This window comes from Equus quagga, chromosome 7 (assembly GCF_021613505.1).
Source record: "Equus quagga isolate Etosha38 chromosome 7, UCLA_HA_Equagga_1.0, whole genome shotgun sequence".
Lineage (NCBI taxonomy): Eukaryota > Metazoa > Chordata > Mammalia > Perissodactyla > Equidae > Equus > Equus quagga.
The window spans coordinates 69204539-69229082 of NC_060273.1; the positions used below are offsets into that span (position 1 = coordinate 69204539).

General features: G+C 54.6%; 1 protein-coding gene across 5 annotated transcripts in view; it reads left to right on the forward strand.

The window, feature by feature from the left end:
* The window catches only part of TNIP1 (TNFAIP3 interacting protein 1), a 50749-nt gene that overhangs the window by 8677 nt on the left and 17528 nt on the right, over positions 1-24544 (forward strand). For 4 of the 5 annotated variants that reach the window (XM_046666988.1, XM_046666987.1, XM_046666990.1 and 1 more), the window contains exons 2-7: positions 12366-12537; positions 13610-13744; positions 15075-15160; positions 16640-16723; positions 19198-19389; positions 23271-23365. In XM_046666988.1, the coding sequence (XP_046522944.1) occupies positions 12402-12537; positions 13610-13744; positions 15075-15160; positions 16640-16723; positions 19198-19389; positions 23271-23365 (728 nt within the window). In that variant the 5' untranslated portion in view covers positions 12366-12401. The remainder of the gene's footprint in view (positions 1-12365; positions 12538-13609; positions 13745-15074; positions 15161-16639; positions 16724-19197; positions 19390-23270; positions 23366-24544) is intronic. The other variant, XM_046666991.1, reaches the window with a different exon arrangement.

The window sequence follows — 24544 nt, forward strand, 5'->3', positions numbered from 1 at the left end:
CTGCTGGCCGGCCGCTCTTTGAGAGACCCTGTGTGGAACGCATGCTTTCGAGTTTGGCGCACCTGGGTGGGTGCTGCCCCTGCTTCCTCATCTGTGAGAGTCTGTGCTGGTGCTGCCTTCTGGCGTGGTGCGAGTCAGTGAGACAGTCAGGCACTCGCTCAGCGCCGGCCGGCCGAGCGGGGTAAGGGGTCAGTAAATGCTAGTGGCTGATCTTGTTAATGATGACACTCACGAGGATATCGAGAGGATTTCAGTAGGAGATGAGGAGGATGCTCTGACGTTCCGTGCTTTGGGATGACTTGCCTTTAACCCTCTGCTGTGGTGGACCATGCTGTGTCCTCTCTGGATGCGTCGCCCTTTGCTTTATCTAGGACATCTTTCCGTCCCTGTTTGGAATAGTGGAAGCTTCTATGTGGGAAGGGCTCAGAGGACCTCTGGCCCGAATTCCCTCAGCAGCCTCCAGCTCCCCAGCCCCTGCTTGGCCCCCACGCCCAGAGTCAGGGAGGTCTCTGCTTGCAGACACCCCCTTCCCGTGATGTTACTGATGGCTCGCTTTTGGGGGCCTGCCTCACCTGGGTACCGACGGGTTCTTCCTTTCTCTCCTCCTCTTTTTCCCCTCATTGCTCACCTGACCACTTGGAGGGTGTGCATCCAAGGGGAAGGAGAGAGAGAGGGCAGGAGTGTGGTGTGGTTAAAAAGAGTGCGCACCTGGCCACCAGGAGACCCGGGTTTGCCTGCCCTTGGTGTCACTACTGTCCCAGGCGGCCTTGAGCAGATCTCTCCCTTTGCTGGCTTTGGTGACCCAGCTGCAAAATGAAGGGCCTGCATTGGCTGGCGTCTGACCGGTGTTCTCGTCCAGCTCTAAGAACTCTGCAGCCCAGGGGTTGGGCCACCCTCTCTCTGGCTCCGGCAGTTTCTGATCTCCTCCCACGAGCCAGGCCTTTCTGTGCCCACCTTCCAGCCTGCCGCTGCTGCACCTGCCTGCCCACTGTGCCTGCCCTCCTTTCCGCATCTCTCTTTGACAGGAGGGTGTCTGGGGCCCTCTGGAGAGTTGCAGGTGGAAGGTAGAGGGAAGCAGGGGGAAGCTCCTCTTCTGTGGGGAGCAGAGCTCCCCACCCCCCCAGAGACAGACCGTGGCAGCCAGCAAGGCCGGCCAGTTGCAGGAAGTGCTGGATGTTTTCCCCTCTGACTGGCCAAGGACAATCACTCTTGCCATAGGAGCTGGTGACTGGCCTGAGGAGCAGTGGGCTCTTGGTCTGAGGGCTGTCCCCCAGCAGGGCTGAACTCTTCTCTCCCCGAGGACCTCCCCTGAGAGCATTGACTGTGTTCTTGAGCAGCTATGGGGTGGACAAACCGGCCGGCCTAGGCAGATGTGTGTGCGGGGGCGGGCGGGGGGTGCTGTGGGACTCGTGTCACCAAGGAGTCATACTCAGAGGCCAGAGCTGGTATATTTAGGGCGGGCATGGGGGGTGTCCCATGAGTCAGGGGCCTCTGGTTTGGTCTCCACCCACACTGGAGAGTGCACTCCCCGCTCTGCACTGGCCCGCAGACTGTGGCCCTGTGCCTCCATCGTGGCCAGCTCCGTCAGCGATCTGAGGAGCCCTGGTCCCTCCACACCCCCACTTCTCCCTCTGCAAGTGCTACCCCCCATCCCAGCCCCTGGGAAGAGGAACAGGAGTCTGAGGATGGCAACACTGACTTTTAGAAAATATGAAGGAATCCTTCAGACGTAGAGGGTAACATGCAGACACCTGGGCATCCACCCATCTGGCTTAAGAAATAACACTTTGCCTGTGTACTGAAATTTCCCCCTCTGCTCCCCTCCAGAAGTAACAAGTGGTCTGAATTTAGAGTTTATTCTCTTGCATTTCTCTAGTTTTATTTTAAATATATGCATCTCTAAACGATATGTAATATTGTTTTGTATGTTTTAAATTATTATTTAAATGCTGTCATACTGTCTGTATTCTTCTGCAACTTGCGTGTTTTGCCTTGGTATTATATTTGTGAGATTCATCCATGTTTATATCTCTACCTCTGGTTCAGTCCGTTTTTCATGGCTGTGTAGTATTCCCTGGCATGAAATTGCCCCAATATATTTATTCATTTTCTTCTTCATTAGGTAGTTTCCAGCCTTTGCTGTTAAAACAAGACATCTTTGGCATTTATCTGAGTGGTCCTACCCAATTCCAGCCGTCCCCTTCCCAGCGTTATCACTGACAACCATTATGGCTCCTGTTGGGGGAGCACTTGAAGGTCCACAGAGAGCTCTACGGTTTCTAGTTGGTCCTCACAGCATTTCTGTAGGGAGAAGGAAGGACAGTGAGACCTGCTCAGGGTCACCTGGCGAGGGAGCAGAGCCAGGATTTGAACCCATTAAACCGTCTTTCCATCATATTTGGCATAAGAGGAATTCTCAAAAGTTGTCTTCTTCCCCCCTGGAGTGGGGAGTACAAGGTTGGAGAAACCCTTCATCGGATAAACCAGCTTTGGGCATACTGGGGACAGTCGAGTCACCCATCCCTTTTGTCCCAAGGTTGGGCCTAGTGCCCTTTGTCCCTGTAGCTGAGAGTTGAGGCACTGCCCCTGGGCTAAGTGAGGTGCCAGCTGCTGGGAGGGAAGCCAGGCTTCTAGGCATGAGTGTGTGCCCCGTGGAGCCCAGGAGCCGAGCAGGGGGGTGCAGGGGCAGAAGGGACGTGGGCTGGCATTGCTTGAGCTGCCTTCTCAGCCCTTCTTAGGAGCTGTTGGCAGTGGGGAGCACAGGGCGGGGACCAGTGATGTGATGATTAGGTGGGGGTTCTGCTTTGTCCCTTGGGAGCTCTGCGGCCTTGAGCCAAGCTCTGTACCTGTCTGGACTCGACTGCCTCTCCAGCAGAGCAGGGGTGAGGCCTGGTGTGAGGACCCACGGGCAGTGGGCGGGAAGCCTCGCACTTGTTCCCTGCTGAGGGGGTCATCCAAAGTCCGCTGCTTCTCTTCCTGCCTTGGTCACCTCAAGGCCAGCCCTGACCTTCCTGAAGGCGGATCCTTTCCGGCAGGTTTCAGGTTGAAACTCTCCTCTACAGTTACAGGTTTCCCTTGTAAAGAGTTAAACAATTGCAGGTAAAATAGAAGTTTCTTTTGATTCCGGTACCCTGTCCCAAGTCCTTCTCTAGAGCTGTCTACTAGGGACGGTTTGGTGTGTACTTTTCCAGACCTTTTTTTAAAGATTTTATTTTTTTCTTTTTTTCCCCAAAGCCCCCCGGTACATAGTTGTGTATTTTTAGTTGTGGGTCCCTCTAGTTGTGGTATGTAGGATGCCGTCTCAGCATGGCTTGTTGAGCATGTCTGCGCCCAGGATTTGAACTGGCAAAACCCTTGGCCGCCAAAGCCCAGTTAAGTGAGCTTAACCACTGGGCCATGGGTCTGGCCCCCAGAACTTTTTTTTTTAATACACACTTAAGATTATATATATATATATGTGTATATACGCACATACATACAAACACACACACACACATATATATATGTAGTTGTGTGGTTTTGTTTAAAAAAGTAGCATCCTATTACACATATAAATCTATATTTTGCTTTTTTCCTTTAGAGATATTTTGTGGGTATCTTTCTGTTGCTCCATTCTTTTTGATGGCTGCATGGTATTCCATCGAATACTATAGTTCATTAAGCCAATCCTCTCTTGATGGACATTCAGGACATTTTTGCTGTTGCAAAGCATGTGGCAGTGCATATCTTTGTCCAGCCCCTGTGTACAGTGAGGCAAAGATTTCTAGATTCTTAGATAGGAGGTTATTGAATCAGTCAGTTACCTCTGGCCCTTTAGATAATTGAAACCTCCTCAAGCATACTTTTCTATGAGAGAACTTTGTTCTCAGCCACTGAGGCATACAAGCCGGTTTTGACATCATTGAGGAAGGACACTCTTTACTGCGGGTGACCCAGCTATAAGAAAAGCCAGTATATCCAAGGTTACATCAATAGAAATGAGGGTAGAGGTGAAAGTTCCGCTGTTTGGTCAGGCAAACCACACCTGAAGTGTTGTGTCCAGTTTCAGGACCAGCTACAGGTGGGTGGGGTGGAGGGCTGAGGGGGCGGCTGGGCAGGGGTCTGGAAGCAGTCCCTGTGAGGAGCAGTGCAAGGAACAAGGGCCGTCAGCCGCCGGAGAACGCTGCCGCCTCCAGATCTCCTCAGGGCTGAGACAGAGCAGAGGGGCATCTTGTTCCTTATTCTGGGGACCCCAGAGAGCAGAGCGGGGGAAGTGGAAGCAGAACTGGGAGTAGCCCAAATCCAGCCAGTGCTGGCTGCCCAGGGAGGCTCCTTGGGGAGGAAGTTGCTGAGCTCCTGGTCACTGAAGCTGGTCAACGGTAGTCCCCTGGGGACTGGATTGCACAGGCCTGAATTTCCCCTGAGCTTCCTTCCAGCCTGAGATTCTAAGCCCTGGTGACAGCAGGCGATCGGGGCACACTGACCTGGCTGCATACAAAGTTAGAGACATGTGGAGGCAGGCCCTGGGAACTTGGGGTCAAGGTCCAGAGAGCCAGACAGCTGGGCTGGTTTCCTCCCCTGAGCTGCAGCCTGTTGCCTCTCAGGCAGTGCCGGCCAGTGGAAAGGGCACTGGTGGTGGAGTCTGATAGGTCGAGGGTGGATTCTGCCACTAACCAGCTGTGTGTCCTTAGGCAAGTGACTTAACGTCTCTGAGTCTGCTTCCTCATCTGAAAAATAGAGATAATGCTGTCTATCCTAGAGGACTGGTTTCCTTGCTAGAAAATAGGGATACTAATTTTTATCTCTGTGTGGTGAGAAGAAAATGAGGTCATACGCATAAAGATGCAGCCCAGTGCTTGGCATGTGGTAGCACTTAACAGCTGTCAGGCCCTCTCCCAGCTTTAGTTAGATGCTGCCTGGCCTTCTTTCGCAGTTATTCCAGCCAGCTGAGGGCTCTGGTCCACCCCTCTTTGTCCCCAGGCCAGTGGTGTGGAGCCTGAGTCTTGGAGGCTGAGTGGTGGCAGTGGGCTCCCTCTGTGGGGAGTCAGTGGAGGGGAGGGGAGGGAGGGGACACGGGGGAGATGTGTGCCGTGTCTGAGGGACACAGCCCTCAGGCTGGCTGGAGTCTGGGTGCGTGTCAGGGAGGAGGGCAGGACCCGGCAAAGGGCTGCAGACATCGTTGGGGTTTCTGACTGCTCTTGACGGGGCGACAGCAGCCCTGATAGCACTGTGGGAAGTCTAATGGATCAGGGACGTCCACCCGGCTGTTAGGATGGATTGGAGCTGGGGAGAGTAACCCCTCCAGGTCAGAAGGTTCTAGAAAGGGGTGACTGTAACTGGCAAGTTCTGCAATGTTAGAACTAGACGGGGCCTTGAAGATTGTCTAGTCTACCCCACTGCGTTATATTGTTGCTATTGTCTAGCCTACCCTACTATGTTATATTATTGCTATTGTTGCAAACCCCTCCTTTTAGGAAACTGAGGGCTTGACTACATCCCCCGAGTCCTGAGCCCCAGTTCCTCACAGCGCGGCCTCGCCTGCAGCCTCTTCATTACCCAAGTGGTTGCAAAGACTAAGTCCTTGGCTCCTCGCTGGCAAGGATGCCGGGTGGGCTCCCTGGGTACGCGCCGTCTAAAGTCAGTGCTGTGTCTTTGCTGACAGTCCTCAAGAGGCCGCAGGCTGCCCCTGGGTGGATGGCCCTGGGGCCACAGTTCCCTGACTGTGAGGGGGTGGGGAGGACTGGAGGTCATCATCGTAACCCGTGAACGTGGACAGATCTTGCTTCGTTTGCGAGGTGCTCTTGTGCCGCCTCGCTTCCTCTGATCCCTGGGGGAATTGCAGGCTATTTCTGTTTACGGTCGAGGAAAATGAGGCTCCGAGGATTGCCGGTCTTTCATAAGTGTGGTCCTGTGGTCCGTGGGCTTCTTGTAGCTCCATCTTCACGAGCCGTGTTGGTATACCCGTGTCCCTGCTTCACGGTTATTTGCAGTTACCAGAAATTAAGTGGATGCCACGGCCTAGCTTAGTGAGGAACCTAAAAACTCTGTTGAAAGAGGGACTATGTGAGGGGGAGACTTGGCCCTTAGCTCAGCTGGGCGCGGTCATGGGGCTGCCTCAACTTTCTACTAAGAACCTGCTGTGTGTTGGGTACTTAGCTTGGTACTATACACCCATTATTATTAGTGGTATTGAAATATTATTATAAAATGAATACTCTTCTCATTAAATAAATCAAATAATCAGGAAGTAGAAACTGAGAACCCCTTTCCAACTGCATACGTATTGTTTCATCTCATTTCTTTAATCTGACACCAGGTAGGTTCTGTTATTATTCCTGTTCTGCAGATGAGGCAGCTGAGGCTCAGGAAAGGGGAGGGACTGGTCCAGGATCACACAGCCTGCAGGGGTGGGCAGAGCTGGGACTAGGGTGAGGCAAGCGCTGGTGAGGCCCCCCAGGGGCCACAGAGAAGGGGGGCTCCCACTCAGGGCCATGGGCCTGCAGGCCTCACTGTAGAGCCCGTCCTGTTTCGACCGTTATTACTTCCCAACTCCTAGGCTGTCTCATCTCCAGTGTGCCCCATCCTCTCTCTTTGCTTGGCAGGCTGCTGGCTCCTGGGGCTTGGTCTCTGCTGGTCCTTAGGCCAGCTGTAAGACATCAGCTGGTTTCTCTCCAGTCCAGGCTCCTCGCTTTGCGCACGAGGGAACTGAGGTGCAGGGAGCGGATGGGCTCGCCCGTGGCCATGAGAGCGGGCAGCAGAGTAGAGGCTAGGACTTCTCACTTTCTGTCCTGTGCTTTCCTTCCTGGAAAGCCTTCCCTTCACCCTTCCATCACCCCTACCCACCAGCATCCCTGGCAGCCCCTGCCTCTGCCTGAGGAGGTGGCCGTTGGCTGCCATGACCTCCCTCCCGACTTCCAAGACCAGCAATCGGCTCGTGCTTTTCCCTGTGGGGCAGGGAGAACTTCGCTTCTCCCAGGGGTGCAGGGTATAGCTCGCCCCAGGATGCAGCCAGTGCCCAGTGGCATTAGATCGGGCTGATTAAGTTCCCAGGTGGGCCTCAGTTTCCTCATCTGTCAAACAGACATCAGCCCTGCCTTCTTCCCAAGGCTGTGTGACAATCAGACAGAAAAACAATGCTTGAGAAACTACTAGGTATTTTGCAAATGTTGCTGGCTATGCAAATCCATATCATGTGGGGGGCCTGGGAGCCCCCCTAGTTAGCACGTGGCTAATCTCAAGACGGCCTCAGGTGGGCGAAGCATTTCAGTGCAGAGGCTGGAATGTAAATTTAACTCCAAATCTAGCCTTTTTCAGCGGTCTTCTCCAGTGGAGGCTTTGATTTGGGCCCACGCTCCCACCCTCCTCAGACCCCCTTAGCTGCTCGTCTGTCTCTGTGTCACACCACCAGCTCCTCCTCTTTTAGGCTGACAGCTCCCTCCGTTTCAACAGCATCACTTCCATCTTCACACTCTGTGCGCCCCCTTCTGCCCCCAAACCGAGCCTCTCTGGTTCCTGCAGGCGCTGCCAGGCCCCTCGGGGAGGCCCTCCTCAGCTGAGCTCTTGTTCTGGAACAAGGACTGAGTTCGCTGCCTCTTCACCACCGGCTCTTTCTGTTTTGGGAAGGTGGGTTGGTGTCCCACTGCTGGTGGGTCCCCTGCTGATCTGCAGCTGCTAGAACTGGGCCCAGCTGGAGATGGCCAGACCTCGCAGGAACAAGGCAGGAGAGTGGGGGCCTCTACTATGCAGTGGGATCCAGACGCAGGAGTATAAATGGAGGGCGGGGGCAGTGGGCAGACTGGAGAGAGCGCAGGGACCTTCTGGTTCCAGCTCCATCCTGATTTTTTGTGTGACCTTGGTCTTTGTGCTCTGGGCCCTGACTCAGTGCCCTCACACAATGAGGGAGAGTCCGATGAGCTCATGCCCCGGGATGCCTAGGTGCTGATCCGGCATTGCCCCGTGCAGCCCGGCCCACGGCTCCTTTCACCTTTGCACACACGCTCGGTGGCCTTTGATGGATGGACGGGAAATGCGCCGGCAGCCTGGGGGTCAGGGGAGCGACGCAGCCCCTCGTTCAGAGCCTCTGAACGCCTGGTGACGGGGACTCGCCTGGTTGCCCTTGGAGATTCCTGTGCGGCTCTGTCATCCTGGGAATGATTCCCCTCTCCAGGAAAGGTTATACAAACCAAACTGACCGGGAGGAGAGTTCCCATCTGCCCAGCAGTCATCTTGGAACTGCCGATGGCCATCTGGGCATGAGGTCAGCAGACACGGAAATTCCCCATTTCTCTCTTTGTGTTTCTTTCCTCCAGAAGCCCAGGCTGTCCCTTGGGTGGCTCCTCTGATCTCCAGAGAGGGTTTTCGCACAGTAGACTGTTTCGTCTGGGCTCCCTCTGCCCACCCCCCGGCAGCCTATTCTCTCCCCCGCCCCCGGGCTCTGCCCAGCGAGGCTGGAGTCGAGGAGCATGCCCTGCCTGCCCCTCTTTTGCTTCCGCTGACCCTGCTTCCCTGGTGGCTCCCCAGGGCTGAGGGTGAGCCTGAGCGTTTCGTGGTTTGGAGGATGTGGAGATGGGTTTCAGTTCCTGTGTCCTGCATCCTGCTCTGCGCTTGGCTTACATCTGGGCATCTCTGAGGGAGCATGGCTGTGCCAGCCCTGATCCTAGAAGTGTATGGTCGTCTAGAGTGCCCCTGGTCAGCAGGTCCCGGCCAGGCTCTTGGGATGTTTGCATCTGGCCTCTCTGGAGGCAGGAGCAGAGGCAGGGCCTCCTGGTCCTCTCTGCCTTTCTGCTCTGATTAGAGGTTTATTGAGGCTCCATTCTGGACCACTCTGAATAGACCTTAGGAGACAAGATGGACTCGGCCCCTGCTCTCATGGAGTTTCTAATCTACTGGGCAAGCAAGATGTGGAGTAAAAACATGTCTCACTCATCACACAGTGTCAACCGTGAGTTCTGTTAGGGTGAATGTGGAGTGCTGAGCAGGAACCAGGACTCCTGCTGCCACTATCACCAAAGGTGGCTGCAAGCTCCTTCCAGCTCTCGCTCTCCCTGTTTGTGAACTTGATTCAGCCCTCAGTCGTGGCTCGCCTTCCAAGTGCCAGACCTGTGCTGGTGACAGAGATGACTAAAGCACGCTCCTCCCTCCAGGAAACTCTCAGTCCCGTGCGCAAACGCTCACACCAGTCAAGCACACTCCGTACTGTACCTGGCAGTCAGTGCTTTGCTGGGGAGGCACATGAGGAGAGGGGGGAGCACAGAGGAAGGACCCCCGCCATGTCTCCCAGCGTTTTTGAGCACCTTGCTGTGTGCCAGTCTTTGTGCCGAGTGCTCTACCCCCACTGTGTCTTGATCTGCTGAGCACTCCAGTGCCTGGTTGCTCTGCTGTGTAACGTTGACCTTTCAAGGTACAAACAAGTCCCCCTGGGAAGCTGAGTGATGACTTGTGTCGGCAGGTGGACAGCTGTCCTTTCCTCCATGGGGCCCAGAGGGTGTGGGTGTCGAAGTGTTGTTCATCTTCTGTTTGTCAGTCTTTGGGGGAGGGGCCCTGCTCGCCGGAACGGTGTTTTTCTTTCTGGCCCACGTCATCCCATAAGGGCAAATAAGTGAGGGGGAGAGAGGGGCATACCTCAGTGTGTCCAGCTCAGTGGTCCTGTGAGAGTACGCTCTGGACTCAGACTGCACTCAACTGTCTAGAATCATCCTGAATGGAATGTTAGAGAAGTAGGAGGAGATGGTGGCAGGGGCCAGTAATGGGGACCTTCAGGGCAAAATCCCTGTTATTTCTTGTGCTACCGGGGCGGGGGGGACAGTCCAGAGAGGGCCCCTAGCCTGGCGTCCCCCTGCAAACGGGCTTGAACCCGCCGTCTGCCGCTCCGGCCTGAGTCTTGATTGGGGAGCTGTGAGAGTCTGGCAGGGGGTTCGCTCAGCTTTCTCAGGCAGGCAGGGCTGCGTTTGCGTCTTGGCTCTCTCGTGCTGACTGTGTCCAGTAGTCCCCGCTTATCCGCAGGGGACACCTTCCAAGACCCCCTGGTGGATGCCTGCAACCACAGATAGTACCGAGCCCTATGTATACTGTTTTTTCCAGTAGTAGTTACGTGTTTGAGGTGTGCCAGCAAAACTAGCGTGAATTTCTGTTTTTCTTCTTCACAATTTCATGAATAGAAGATTCATTCTTACCGTAGATCTTAGCAACCTCAGTGTATGATTTTTTTTCTTTCCTTATTAGGTCAAGAACTTTCTCCTTTTCACTTAAAGGAAGCACCTTACAGCTTCTCTTTGGCATATCCGAATCGCCAGCATCACTACTCTTGTGCTTTGGGGCCATTATTCAGTAAACTAAGGGTGACTTGAACACAGGCTCTGTGATACTGCGACGGTCAATCTGATAACCAAGACCACTGCGGGGACTCACAGGCAGGTGGTGTACACAGCGTGGATGCTGGGCCCAGGGAGGGTTCACGTCCTGGGCAGGATGGAGCGGACGGTGTGGGATTTCATCACACTACTCGGAACGGTGCACAATTGAAAACTCATGAGTTGTTTGTTTTTGGAATTTTCCGTTTAATGTTTTTGAACGGTGGTTGACTGCGGGTAACTGAAACCATGGAAAGTGAAACAGTGGAGAAGAGGGGAGTGCTGTAACCCTGGCTGAGTTACGTAACCTCGCTGAGCCTCCCTTATCAAATGAGCATAACTAAGTATGGATCTTGGGGTTGTCGTGCAGCTTAGCTGAAGGGATGCTTCCGAAGCGTTTAATGCAGTGTCTGGCAAGCAGATGTTGAAGGAATGGTGGCTGTGGTTATTAGTCCTTTTTCACTCTTTTCTCTCAGTGAGCTCACTGTGTGGGTCCTCGAAGGGCCTTTGAGGATTCCTGACAAACAGTTTTTGCCCTGGGGGTGGTGACTAAGTCCTTCTGAGGTCCCCGGTGGAGGCCTTTGGAGCTCTTTCGTGTTGGCGAGCTCTTTGTAGGGCTGGAAGCTGGATCAGTTTTTCAGCCTCAGGGCCTTTGCACTTACTGTCCCCTCTTCCTATAATATTCTTCCTCCAGATATCTGTGTGGCTAGTTCCCTCTCCTCCTTCAGGTCTCTGCTAAAATGCAAGTCCCGGCCTCAAACTTTCCTGCTTAATTTTTGTCCATAGATGGTTTCATCACCCCTAATACTGTGTTTACCCACCTATCCATCTGTAAGCTCCATCAGAGGTTCATGTCTGTTTTGTTTGATGATAATTTCCAAGCACCTAGACTAGGACCCAGCACAGAGTAGATGCCCAATAAATAATTGTTGGATGAATGAAGGAGTGAGTGCAAGAAAGAAGTTGCTCTGCAAAGTCACAGAACTAGGATTCTGAAGTCACTTCACAGAGTAATTTCAAATGAAATAAAGCAGATGAGATTGAACAGACTAATGCAGAACACCTGCAGCACGGGTAGATCGTGGTTCGATGGAAAATTCTTCTGTTCATTAAAACCGGAAGGGACAGACCCTACATGATGTGAGACTGAAGGAGGAGGGTGGCAGTGTCGATTAGTCTATTAAACACAGTCAGGGTTTTTCCTCCTCTTCTTTCTTTTAAAAAAGGCAATGTGCATGTACATGGAACTTTGGATTGGATTGACTTGCGTATCCCTTAGGGCACGAGCATTTCACTGTAGAGATCACTGATTGAGTGTAAGGCTTTCATTTCCCCTCCTCAGAGAGGGGAAGGGGCTGCACGATCCCACAGTGAGTTGATGGATAGACCTTTTATTCATTAAGTCAGTGTTTATTGGGCATTCATGTCACAGTTAATACCATGCTGGGTGCTGAGGATGCAGTGAGCCAGCATCCCTCTCCTTTGGGACCCCGTCGACAGGATATGAACTCAACTTGTTTCATTTATTTTTTTGGTGAGGATGGTTGTCACTGAGCTAACATCTGTGCCATCTTCCTCTATTTTTTGTGTATGGGAGGCCACTACAGCATGACTTGACAAGCAGTGTGTAGGTCTGTACCCGGGATCTGAATCCGTAAACCCTGGGCTGCCAAAACGGAGCATGCGAACTTAACCCCTACGCCACCGGGTTGGCTCCATGAACTCAAGTTTTTTGACTCCCAGTTCAGTGCTCTTCCTGTACTCCACATTGCACCTCACAGTTGATTGCTGTTCCAAATGAACCAGCAGTGCAGTGAGGCTGCTAAAAGAAATTGATGCCATTCTTAGGTTGCATTAATAGAGGCACAGTGTCCCGATCAAAGGAGGTGACTGTCCTGCTCTGCTGTACGGTGGACAGACCAGCCTGAAGTGCTGTGTTCTCTTCTGGGTTGTGGGGACTGCCTTCTGGGGCACTGATTGACTAGGATGCCTCAATGGCCCGGCCAGCCCCCTGATATATTGCTGTTGTCCTTACAGCCAGGTGGGCACCACTCCAGGGGCTGAGCCACCCTCATGGAAGGGAGAGGACCATACCGGATCTACGACCCTGGGGGCAGCGTGCCTCCGGGAGAGGCGTCAGCGGCTTTTGAGCGCCTAGTGGAGGAGAATTCCCGACTGAAGGAAAAAATGCAAGGGATAAAGATGTTAGGTAAAGCAGACCGTGCACTCTCCCGCAGGCCTTGTCCCTGCAGCGCCGGCCACGTGGGCCTCTGCCCCAGCATCCCTCTGTCCCTCCCGGTCCCACATTGGCACCTGCCCTGCAGCTGGGTCTTCATGCTCTTCTGTAGCGTGGTGGGCCCTTTCCCAGCCCTGAATCCCCAGCACCCCAGAACCGCGATGACAGGACTCAGAATACTGTGAGGGGCCAAGAAGGAGGCGTGGAGCTGGAGAGAGGGAGCTGGAAGACCCCGTTTGTGGACATGGAAACGGGGGGGGGGGGGGGGGGCGGTCCCTTGGTTCTCCTTCCCGGGCTTTTGCTCCGGCTGTCACATGGCCTAGAGCAAGCCCACTCGCCTCCATGTGACTGAGTCGCCCCTCCGTCAGCACCCAGCTCAGATGCCGTCTCCTCCGTGTGAGGCATTGTTGATGTCCCCATCCAGAGGGCTCTCTTTCCTCCAAGCTCCTACAACTACTCCTTTGTCTTGCTCCACCTTCTCTGGTCTCAGGCTTTGGGGACGAGCACAACTCCCCGATTTTCCAAATACTTTCTCCTTGCCTGGCGGATCTCTGCTTGGATGGCAGACCGGGGAGGGAGGCTGGAGTTTCCCCTTCCCCACCTGTCGGAAAAGGAAAACTGAGGCCCCGAGGGGCGGTATTATGGAGGGTCTCCTCCCTGGAGGCAAGCCCTGACTGTGGGGTGTAGGCTGTGGGTACCCCAGGATGCCATGATCGTAGGCCTAACAGAGCCCCTGGCTTTCTATGGAGTCCTCGGCCAGGTGTGGTGGGAGTGGGGCCAGAAAAGGGTGCTGGGGGCCAGGAGTTTGTTCTAGATTCCCCTACACTCCTTTTTCCCTGACTGCAGGGCCCACTTCCTTATCTGGCCTGTTTCTGGCAGGGAGCTAGAATGATGTGTGTCCCACTCAGCCCACAAGGCGATGGTGGCACCGAAGCCCAGGGCCCAGAGAGCCAGGCAGAAGCAGGCTTAGGGCGTGGGGCTGGGAGCAGTAGTGCACTGAGCTGAGCGATTCCTCTCGCTCCTGCTTTCCCCTCTGTGTCCCCAGGGGAGCTTCTGGAAGAGTCTCAGATGGAAGCATCCAGGCTGCGGCAGAAGGCAGAGGAGCTGGTCAAGGACGGTGAGCTGCTCCCACCTCCGTCTCCGTCTTTGGCCTCCTTCGACCACCTGGCTGAGCTCACAGGTACGTGGGGCCTGGGTTGTCTTCTACTTTTCCCCGCACTCCTGGCTCTCCACACCCTTAACAGGGGACCTTCTCCCTTCCTACTCAGAAATCCACATCTCCCTCGTTTATCCTTAGGCCACAGACCATCCTCCCAATCATGTTTTGGCTACAGAATCCCGAGAAGGTCAGGTTTGGAAGGGACTTCAAAATAATCTTGTCCAAAAATGGCTGGTGACTCAGCACCCCTGAGGCCCTGGCAGACACTGGTGGTAGATCACAACTGTCCACTGCACCTGAGAGGTGGCTCCGGGATCTTTGTCAGCATATTTATTCAGCAGATATTTGATGAGCAGCTACTATGTGCCAGGCCCAGGGCTCCAGGCAGCTACTTTGGTTTATGCAGAGCTGGCAAAGGAATCAGAAGCTCTCTGGTCTGGCCCCCTCCTTCCATATTACATTTGGGGAAGCTGAGACCCATGGAAGAAGCTGGACTTGCCTGCTGCTATGTATTTCAGATGTGAGGTTGCATATATGCTGCGTATTACAGGAGAACATTGACTGTGACTAAGGGTTAAAGTCCTGTGTGTGGTCACCATGCATTCCTGTGGCGCATCTCCAAGTCCAGGGCAAGGTGGGAAGTGGAGGGAAGCGGTCCCCACCCCTGGGGCTAAGGTTGCCTCCTGCTGCAGCCCCGCCTGCGGTCCCGGCCCAGGCCAGTGCGCCAGCCTTCCATTTGGCTGGTGGTTCCATGTGCTGAATGGACAAATGGAGGAAAGTGATGATGTCTGAGTCATCTGTGCTGCAGTCAGGGGGCGTAGTCAGCCACCACTTGTCCCTTCAGCAGTGTCTTCTGAGTCCCAGATTGGTGCCAGGCTAGAGCCCAAGGAGGTGGGGGAGGGAGAGCCAAGTCTGAGTCCTGGTTTTGCAGTTCCTGACTCTGTGACTGTGAGCCAGGTGGTGACCTTTCCACACCTCAGTTTCCTTATCTTTAAAATGGGGATACAGAGCTGTCATGAGCATCCACTGAGATAAAAAATATTATAAAAACACTTCGTTAATTGTAAATTGTCATCCCTGTCATCACTGAGGCAGGTCCAGGGTAGCAAGGAGCAGCGGCCACCTTGGGATTTTCCCGGCAAGTCCAGGGAAGGTAGTCTTTCTGCCCAGGTTCTGTCCCCATCCTTCCACGGCCAGTTGTTTTCCCAGGCTCTCTGGCCCCGTGGGACCTCCTCCCATTTGCCCAGACTCAAGTCGGGAACTCTGTGGGAGAACCCTTCTGGCCAGGGCTGTCCTCCAGGGGATGGTCCCCTTTCCCTGCTGCTCACCCATGTTTTTCTCAATTCTCTAGAAAAGGATGCAGACGTCCCAGCACCCCCCGCTGACCCCGCACACCCCAACGAGAAGCCAGAGCCAGTCCAGAAACCTCCATCCAGCGTAAGTTGCATTTGCAGTCGCAGCTGAAGGTTGCCTGGACTTTAAGGTCCTGTTGGCAGATCCAGGAATGTGAAGAGAGAGGGGTGGGGTCAAGAAGCCTGAGTTCTAACTTGCTGGGTGATATTGGGCAAGTTGATCTCAATCTCTTTGGGGCCTTGGTTTCCCCGTTTTCAAAGGAAGGTCATAGTTAAAACTTACCAGGAAGACCCTTGTGTGCACAGGGAATTCTCCCGTTTACTAAGTTGTGCAATGTTAACTGATGTGTAATGTTGACTGAGCACAGTGCTCGGAAAACAGATGGCTGTGACGTGGAACTCACATCTCAAAGGGGGCTTGGGAACTGTCTTCTAGAGATTTGCCTTGAGAAGTTTTGCTTGGTCTCCTAAGACTGGAAGGGACCCAAGTGATCATATCGTTTAGCATCTTCATCCTACAGATCAGGTCCAGAGAGAGAAGAGCATTTTCCAAGGTCACGCAAACACTGAGGGAAGGTAGAGGTCAATGGGAGTTTCTAAGGCAGGGTCAAGATCCAGAGCTGGGTTCTTGGCGGCCATGAGGCTCAGCAGAAACTGAGCACAGAGATTCTCCCATCCGTCTGCCCTTTCGTGGACGAAGGAAGGCTGGCATAGTCTTTGTAGACCAGGTTTAGTAGCAATCCCAGAGCCACTTGCTGGTTCAGAGGGCCCATTGGCCTATCCATTGGTTGAAAACCAGTACCTTTGCTTGCAATGGCTGAGAGATGTGAGAACGTCTGGGTGTCCTTGGCCACCCTGGATTTGGGTGAATCCTGAAGAAGTCTCTCCAGATTTGTTGGCACATCTTTGGGACTTATCCCAGATCAGTCTGCTCCTCTGGGACCTCCGGGACAGGGTCGGCAAGGCTGGCACAGGACCACTTGGCAGTAGCCATACCAACTGTGTGTTCTCCAGGCGACCAGCCGGTGAGCCCTGGCCTGGGAGACAGCTCTGGTGCTGTAGCAGGGGTGTTGGGTTTGCACTGCTTGGGTACAGTCCCTACTTTTGCCTTAACGATGTTCCCTCAGTTTCCTCATCTGTCTACAGGGAATGTAACCCTCTGACTGCTCCGTGGGTTGCTTTGAGAAATAATGGAGTTCACGAAAATCTTTTAAAAGTGCAAGGCCTTTAAGAAAAATACAATCCTGAAGTGCTAGCAGTTCAAGGTCAGCTGGTCAACATCTCCGTTTTACAGATGGGGAAACTGGCCGCAAAAAGGACATGGCATCATATTACACAGTGGGCCGCAGGCAGCCTGGGACTCCTGCTTTGTGGTCTCACATGAAATGAAGTGTAACTGCCCCGTGAGCCCAGCCTCCGCACGCAGGGCCTGCCCGAGTGATTCGGATGTGAGAGGGCTTTGGTCCTTCCATTCTCTGCCCCCTCGCTGCTCTCAGCTGCGGGGCCCCAGGGGAGGGGCCAGGAGTTTTCATCTCAGGCAGCCTCTTCCCCCCTTTCTGCACAGGGCTCCTCCTCTGAATTTGAAGTGGTCCCCACCGATGACCAGAATTCACCACCAGAGAGTGGCAGCCGCACCAGGAACACGATGGTGAGTGGATGGCAGGTCCCCGGGCATGTCCCATGTCTCCTCTCTGTTTCACTCACCCAGCCCTGGGTGAGGGCCACTGGACCCGCACAGGTCCCTTGGGCACCCTGGAGTCACTTGGGGATACACGAGGGGCCAGAGCAGGGGATGCTTCTCGCTCACATATGCAAATCCCTGGCTGGTGACTTCCCCGACTTGGGCCGCACAGGCACCCGACCATTGTGAAAGCCTGGGCACAGTGCCAGCCCCCTTGTCTCCACCAATGCAGGGCACCTCACACACTGTGAGTCAGCCTTCGGGCCTGTGGGTCCCGAGCCCAGGTAGAGTGGAGAGGGTCCGAGAGGCCCAGAGCGGCTCAAGGCAGGTGACCTACCCTTCTGTGCAGGCGTGCTGTTCCTCCCAGCCTCCCCTTCAGGGCGTCCAGGTAGGACGTTAAACGTTTCACACACAGGTACACGTGCACACACACACTCATTCTCTCACTCCTCCAGCTCGGGGCTGTCCACCCAGCATCCTCATTCTGTCCCTTACCCTACTTGCTGCCTTTATTCCAGTGATGTCCTGCTTTATCTTACAATGGCAGGCTTATTGGAGAACCATTGCAAGGGCAAAAGGTCTGGAACATTCTTCAAAAGTCTTCAAGTCTTATTCTCTCCTCCTTCTCTCTCCCTCCCCACTTTGAGACTTTTTGTCTGTTATGTAGGCAGTAAGTGGGCTGACCTTACTTCACTGACGCCTTGGTCCCCGCTGCCTCGTTCCACCAAGGATTTGAGGGACAAATGTTGCTAATTTGGTTCACTGATTGCATCTTGTGTCTGTCGGTCCCCAGTGCAAGTTCCCCATCAAGTGGTCTGGTCATCCAGCTTACACTAGCATGCCTTCAGTGACGAGGGGCTCATCACCACACCAGGCAGCTCTGAGTATTAGAAAGGTTCTGTGTTTTGTATCCTGGGAAGTTCTGTCCCTTTGTCTGGTCCCTAAGGGCCCTGAGAAGCTGGCTGAGGAGGCAAGATGACCCTGCTCAGAAAATCTTTCACTCTTTGATCTTAGACCAGTAACTTCATCTTGTTAATAAGTTCATCCTATCCCCACCACGTGCCTGGGCTGTGCTGAGCAAAGACAAGACAGCCTCCCTGCCCCTCTGGGAGCTTGTCGCCCTCGTTGGAGAAATCAGAGGAATAAAGCAATTCATGAGCCATACACAGAGCAGCATCGCCACCTCCGATCCTTTGTGGAAAGAGGCATTGGGGGGCTGAGTGCAGGATTGAGGTAGCAGCGTTAACTCCTATTAGAATAAGGTGCTCACAATGTTACAGGGGCATTCACTGAGTGCCATGGTGTGGCTTTGGGGCATTTCTACTGTGGCAGAGTTCAGAGGTCAGTGCGACAGAGCACCAGATCAAAAGTCAGGAGGCCTGAGTTCCAGTCCTGACTCTGCCACTGACTCGCTGGGTGACTTGAGGCAGGGTCCGTCTCTCCAGAGCTTGGTTCCCCAGCCTGCACCCTGAGGCCCCTCATAGCTCTGATGTCCTGTGACTCCCATGGGTGTTAGGGGAAGCCTGCTAGAGGAGCTGCGGCGTGGGCAGGGCGGGGAAAGATGAGCAGAGGGCTCACTGCGGGAGGGAAGAATGAGGAGCCGCAGGGCCTGGTGCGTGGGGCTCTGGCCAGGAAGATGAGGACTTGGACGCCTGGCAGGGGGCCTGGGCTTGGCAGTTAGTTGTCAGGTGCCCCTGTGGGCCTTGGGCACGGTGGTGGCATAACCAAGGCACTGTCTTTGATAAGAGTATTCTAGACAGAGGGGAGGTGGAGAAAGAGGGAGAGATTGAGTGATGGTCAAGAGTGGGCTGTCCTACGCACAGGATGCTTCCTTTCTCATGTACTCTACTAGGTTGCGATTCTTTGAACTCTTTAGAGCTATGATTCTTAGCCTGTTTGAGTCTTGGGTCCTCTGAGAAGCTGGTGAGTGCTTGGACCATTCCCTGGAAGACATGTGTACAGACATAAAAGTTGGACTGTTTTGGTTTCTGTGTGGCTCCCTGGTCAGGACTCCCTCAGCCGAAGAGGCAGTGCTGTGTATAGACTGGTACCCCTCTCCTGCGCGTGCTGCTTCCAAGTGTCAGTCCCCTCATAAGCGCCCTGTGAGGTGGAGGGCGGGAAGGGTGTGTGGACATTTCATAGATGAGCATTCTGAGGCCCAGTGGACAAGTGATTTACCCACAGGCACTCAGTGAGGCCCAGCATGTGGGAGGAGGGTGGCTCCGCTGCTGGTAAGCCAGCCTGTGGCCTGGGAGGCCCAGCTCCTGCCCTGTGAGTCAGCCACAGACAGGGAACCTGCGTAACTGGAGAATTTCCCTGGGCTGAGCTGGGATCACAGGGGGAAACTGAGTCACGAGGAATGGGGAAGCAGAGGGAGAATGGCTGGCCACGTCTACTCAGACCCTGGTGAAGAGTGATCCATGTCCCCTTCCCCCCTCCAGGAGCTGGGCCCCCTGCCCCACGAGGACACCAACCTGATGCTGCACTTGCAGCGCCTGGAAACCACCCTGAGCGTGTGCGCTGAGGAGCCGGACCACAGCCAGCTCTTCACCCACCTGGGCCGCATGGCCCTCGAGTTCAACCGGCTGGCCTCCAAGGTGCACAAGAATGAGCAGCGCACCTCCATCCTGCAGGTGAGGCCGTCAGGCAGGGTGCCTGGGCTCAGCAGGGGTGCTTCCCCTCGGCTTCCTCCAGGTCGTCCCGGGAACGCTTGGGTACCAGGGGGCTTCTGAGGGTGATGCTGGGGGCCAACTTTGGGCTTCTTGCTTAGGGTAGTGGGCAGGGTAAAGAAGTTGTGGGAAGGGACGAGGAAGAGGAAGGAAATTGGGAAATGGCGGGTGGGCAGGTCGGCGGCAGCCCTGCCTTTGTTTTTGATGTACAGGCAGGAGAAGGGAGGGGGCAAGGACCAGCCCCCTGGGGTAGGACCATCATTATCCCCACTTCACAGATGGGGACACAGCCCTCAAGAGGTGATATTTTTTTGTCTAAGGTCACCCATCTAGTAGATGGTGCAGTTAGGATTTGAACCTCAATCTGTCACATTCCAAAGTCCATGCTCTTAACTACCATCCCTCTCTGCCTCCACGATGGAGGGGGCTGCCTTTCATAACCCTCCCTGTGCCATGGAAATGAGGTCACGTTTCCTTCCTGGGCCAGACTAGGCCTTGGAGGCGTACGGTCCTGGGTTCTAGTTTGTTGTTAGTGCCGTCGAGGCGATTCCAACTCCAAGCCACCCTGTGTCAGCAGGGCGGATCCCTGCCCGGTCTTTTTGCGCCGTCCTCTCCCCTTCCAGCTCTAGATCAGACAGTGCTCTGCTGCTCTTGGTAGGGTTTGCAGTGGTGACTCTTTATTGCCGTGTGACCTTGGACAAGTCACTTATCCTCCCTGTCCCTCACTATCCCTGTCGGCTGGGAATGCCTCCCTCAGGGGCTTGCTGTGAGTATTAAATGGAACACCTAGTCCAGTCTAGAACACAGTAAGTGCTTGACACGTGGTCACTGTGAGGATTTTATCATCAGTCGTTCATACTGGTAAGGGGATGTTAGCCTTGAGGGTTTGGGGGTAGAGAAGGATTCACAGATGGTGAAACTGAGGCTCGGAGAGGACCTGCTCAGGACCTGAGCACCTGTCATCTTAGTGACGGAGCTATCACGAAGTCTCCTCCTCTGTCCCAGACCATCCTCGGCCAGTCACTGGTCTGTGGGCTCCCCCACATCGGCAGACATTCACGTGCCCCGTGGAAGGGGGATCCACCATGTGTGACCTTGGGAAGGGCCTGGGTCGACAAGAGCAGGAGGGACGCCCTGGCTGGAGACAAGGTGCGAGGAGAGAGATGGGGAGCAGAGGACTCCAGGGAGAGCTCAGGACCCCGATCCCACCTCGAGTGGCCGGGCAGGAGGAGTGATTGGGGACACAGGGGAGGCCTGGAGGGACACGCGTCCTTGAGCGGGGCTTGAGGTGTCAGAGCCGAGCCCTGTGGGGTGAACCGGTGCATCGCTTGCCCGGGGTCACGTCGAGCGTCAGCTTTCTGGCTTTGAAAAGGGCATCGATACCAGGCCTCGTAAAAGGGGTCCTGCCGACCTCTGTTGTTTTTACATCAGGCCCCTGTTTGTTTCCTTCTTAGCCATTGTCAGAGTTTGGAATGAGCGTGTTTTCTTAGGTGGTTTCTTTACGTTGTGTGTACTTTCCTTGCGCTCTCTGCTAGAATGTGAGCCTCACAAGAGGGGCATGTACATCTGTCATAGCCCAGTGCCTGGCACTTAGTAGGTGCTTAATGTGCATTTGGTGAATGAACAAATGAATGAGCAGGTGACCACACACGTGAGCTATGTCAAGCCCTTTGAAGGCCTTAAGATGATGCCCTCTCTACTTTGGCTGCTTTGTGCCCAGGGCGTTTACCCAGGGACTCCGAGGAAACAGTGCTCTAGACTGGAAGGGTGAACAGCACGTGAGACCTTGTCCTGGCCTTCCCACAGTGACCAGGAGCAGGGTGTTCTGTCCTCTGGGAGGCCTCGCCCAGGGCCATGGCATCCTGGGTATTTACCCAGCCTGTGGGTGGAGGCAGATTAATCCGGTTCTTCTTTATGCATTCATTGATTTGTTTCTTGGTTCACTCAACAAACATTTTCAAATCCAGGTACGGCACAGGGCCTCTGCTGGGCGTTGGAACCAGTCAGAATAGTGTTCTGTTCTCTCAGCCTCGGATCCCTCGTGCCCGACCACCCTCCCGTTCTGGGCTGTCTCCTCCATTCAGCCTTCCCGTCTCTCTTATGTTAGTCAGAAAGGGCTAGATTTTGCTGTGGAAACAAACAACTCTGAAATCTCCCTTGATAACATAAAAGTCTTCCCTCTTATTCTGTGTGGCAGGGGCTTTTTTCTGCTCCATGCTTACTTAGAGGCCCAGACTGACGGAGGCCCCACCATCTCATGCCCTTTGGAATGTGAGGCAGCAATAGCCATAGACACAAGGAAAAAAGACCAGAGAATTGTGCATGGGCCAGCCCAGAGTGACCCTTGTCACTTCCATTCCTCTTTCATTGGCTAGAACTAGTCACACGGTCGCCTGGAAAATGGAAATGGAAGAAGCGGGTGAAATGTCTGGTGAATTCCAGTCTCCGCCGCCAGCCCAGCTCACAGGCCGCTGCCTCCCTTCTCTGCTCTTTTATCACGGGGGAGAGAGACACCAGTTTAAGGTCTGACAGGTGGAGTTTAATCCCAGCGGTGACTCTTAACAGCTGTGCAACCTCATGCAAATTATTTCACCTGCATGAGCCCACCTTTAAAATAGAGACGCATTACGTAGCTTTGGGGAAGCTGTGAGGCTCCAACGAGCAGGGAGGGGAGGAGCGCCCAGCCATGGACGAGACACGTGTGGGTGCTCGCTACGTGTTTGTTAAAGACTGGGTCACTTAGGACTGACACGGCGCCTCAGCGTCACTAGTTAGCGCCTCCCTTCCCTCCCCATCAGTGAGGCCCTGTGTCTGGCCGTCCTCTCCATGCCCCCCACCTTGCAGCCCTTCCAGCATAAGTCCTCAAATGTTGTCGAGTGCCTGGCAGGTCACAAGGCGCTTACACCGTCATGGTCCTGTTTGTGCTCACAGCAGCCCTGGAAAGGAGGCAGGAAGGAATGGTTGCCCCCATTTTGTAGAGGAGGGAACTGAGTCTCGGGGTGAAGGAGGCCTGAGCCACTCCTGAGGAACTGGCCAAGGTCTCGACCCGGCGCCCTGTCTTCCGACTTGCCGTTCGACGGCACGGGAAGCCTCGCACACTCTCCAAATCGGCTGAGCTCGCAGGCCTCCTGGGACTCACTTTGTCACTTGTTCATTCATTCGTTTGGCCACTTAGTCGTTCAGTTGTGGTTTCCTTCATGCAGTTAAGTGTGGACCTGTACTAGGTCCTGAGCTGGGGCTGGGGATCAGGCAGTGGACAAGAGACTGCGGGGGCACCGTGGGGGCGTCTCAGGCTAGTGGGGGGGGGGGGGGGAGGGTTATTAAGAACAATGACCCAAACAGTTCTTTAGCTCTAATTGTCCTGAGTACCAAGAAGGGTGAGAGCAGGTGGCTGAGTGAGGATAAGGGAGGTGACCTAACACCTGAGATGTGGAAGTCAGGGAGGACTTCTCTGGGGAGGTGACATTTAGACTAAGACTTGAAGCAGGAGTAGAAGTCAGTCTGGGGAAGGCTGGGGGGCGAAGAGTGTTCTAGGCTGTGGGAACAGCAGCAAAGGAGGAGGAGGGATGGAGCTCTCTGCCTTGGAGGACCAGGAGACCCTGTGGCTGGTTGTTGGTCAGGCGTCCTCACCGCTGGCTCCTGAGGGAGAGCATGTGTAGAGGGCCTGGATGAGCCTCGCGGCTTGGCTCCCAGCCGTCCTGAGAGGGATTGGGTGAGGCCAGGCAAAGGGGGTAAGTGTTGGGACCTGGCTTGACTGCAGCCCCTCCCCTGTCCTCCAACATCAGCATGCGTTTGGGGTGCATCCCTTCCCTTCCCTTATCCCCGTCTACCTCTCTGCCCTGCAGACCCTGTGTGAGCAGCTTCGGAAGGAGAATGAGGCCCTGAAGGCCAAGCTGGACAAGGGCCTGGAGCAGCGGGATCAGGCTGCCGAGAGGCTGCGGTGAGTCCCGGCTCCTCAGGGAGGGCGTGAGGCCCCGGGGTGGGCAGGAGGAGGCCGTGCTGCGCGGCGCTGGTCTCTGGAGTGAGGGCTCCGAGGTCTGTGTCCAGAGCCCTGCTTTGGGTGATGGGTCTCTGGGTCCTTCTACCTGGATCCCTTGGCATTTCCTCTTTGGCCCTTTTAATACCTGGGGAGCGTCTGTTCATAAAGTGCCTAGAGAGCTTCAGAAGGGTGTGTACAAATTGCACTCCTTCCTCGGGAGCTTGCCCGGTGGCCTGTTCACAGCGGCTCGCTGGCTGCTGGCGAGGACGCAGGACTTTGCTGCCCCCTGCTGGCCACCACCCGTCCTGCTCTGTTTTCCTGAGGCTGGTCGGATTCCTCATCTGGGCTAGTGGGGCTCGGATTTCGTGCAGGATCACTGAGGGTGGGGGAAGGCACTACAAGTTCACTCTCCCACTCCTCCTTCCCCTGCCGAGGTTCTGACTCAGCCGGTCTGAGGCGAGACCTGGGCGTCTGCGTTTTCCCACGGGCCCCTGTGGTTATGATGTAGGTGGGCCCAGGATCGCACTTGAGAACCCCTCAACTTGACTGTCAGACCTGGAAGGGCCCTTTGAGAGCAGGCGGGCCAGACCCCTCATTGTGCAGAGGGAGACCGAGGCCTAACGAGAGGCAGGGACTTGCTTCAGGGCTCACGGTGAGAACCTGGGCCTCCTTGCTCCCCGTTCACTGGAGTGGCTCTAATTCCTGCCTGCACTGTGGTCTGAGATCCTTCGGGTGAATCATCTGCTGGGTGCTAGCTGGGCTCAGGTACATGCAGGAAAGCTCTGTGTTATAGCCAGGACTTGCCACTCCCTTTCTCCCCTTCCTGTTGCTTATTTTAGAATCGACAGAAAGAGAAAGAATATAAATTTCTTTTTTTTTTAATGACATTTATTTATTTATTTATTTATTTGAGGAAGATCAGCTCTGAGCTAATTACTGCCAATCCTCCTCTTTTTGCTGAGGAAGACTGGCCCTGAGCTAACATCCGTGCCCATCTTCCTCTACTTTATATGTGGGATGCCCACCACAGCATGGCTTGCCAAGTCGTGCCATGTCCACACCCAGGATCTGAACTGGCGAACCCCGGGCCGCCAAGAAGCAGAACGTGCAAACTTAACCACTGTGCCACCAGGCTGGCCC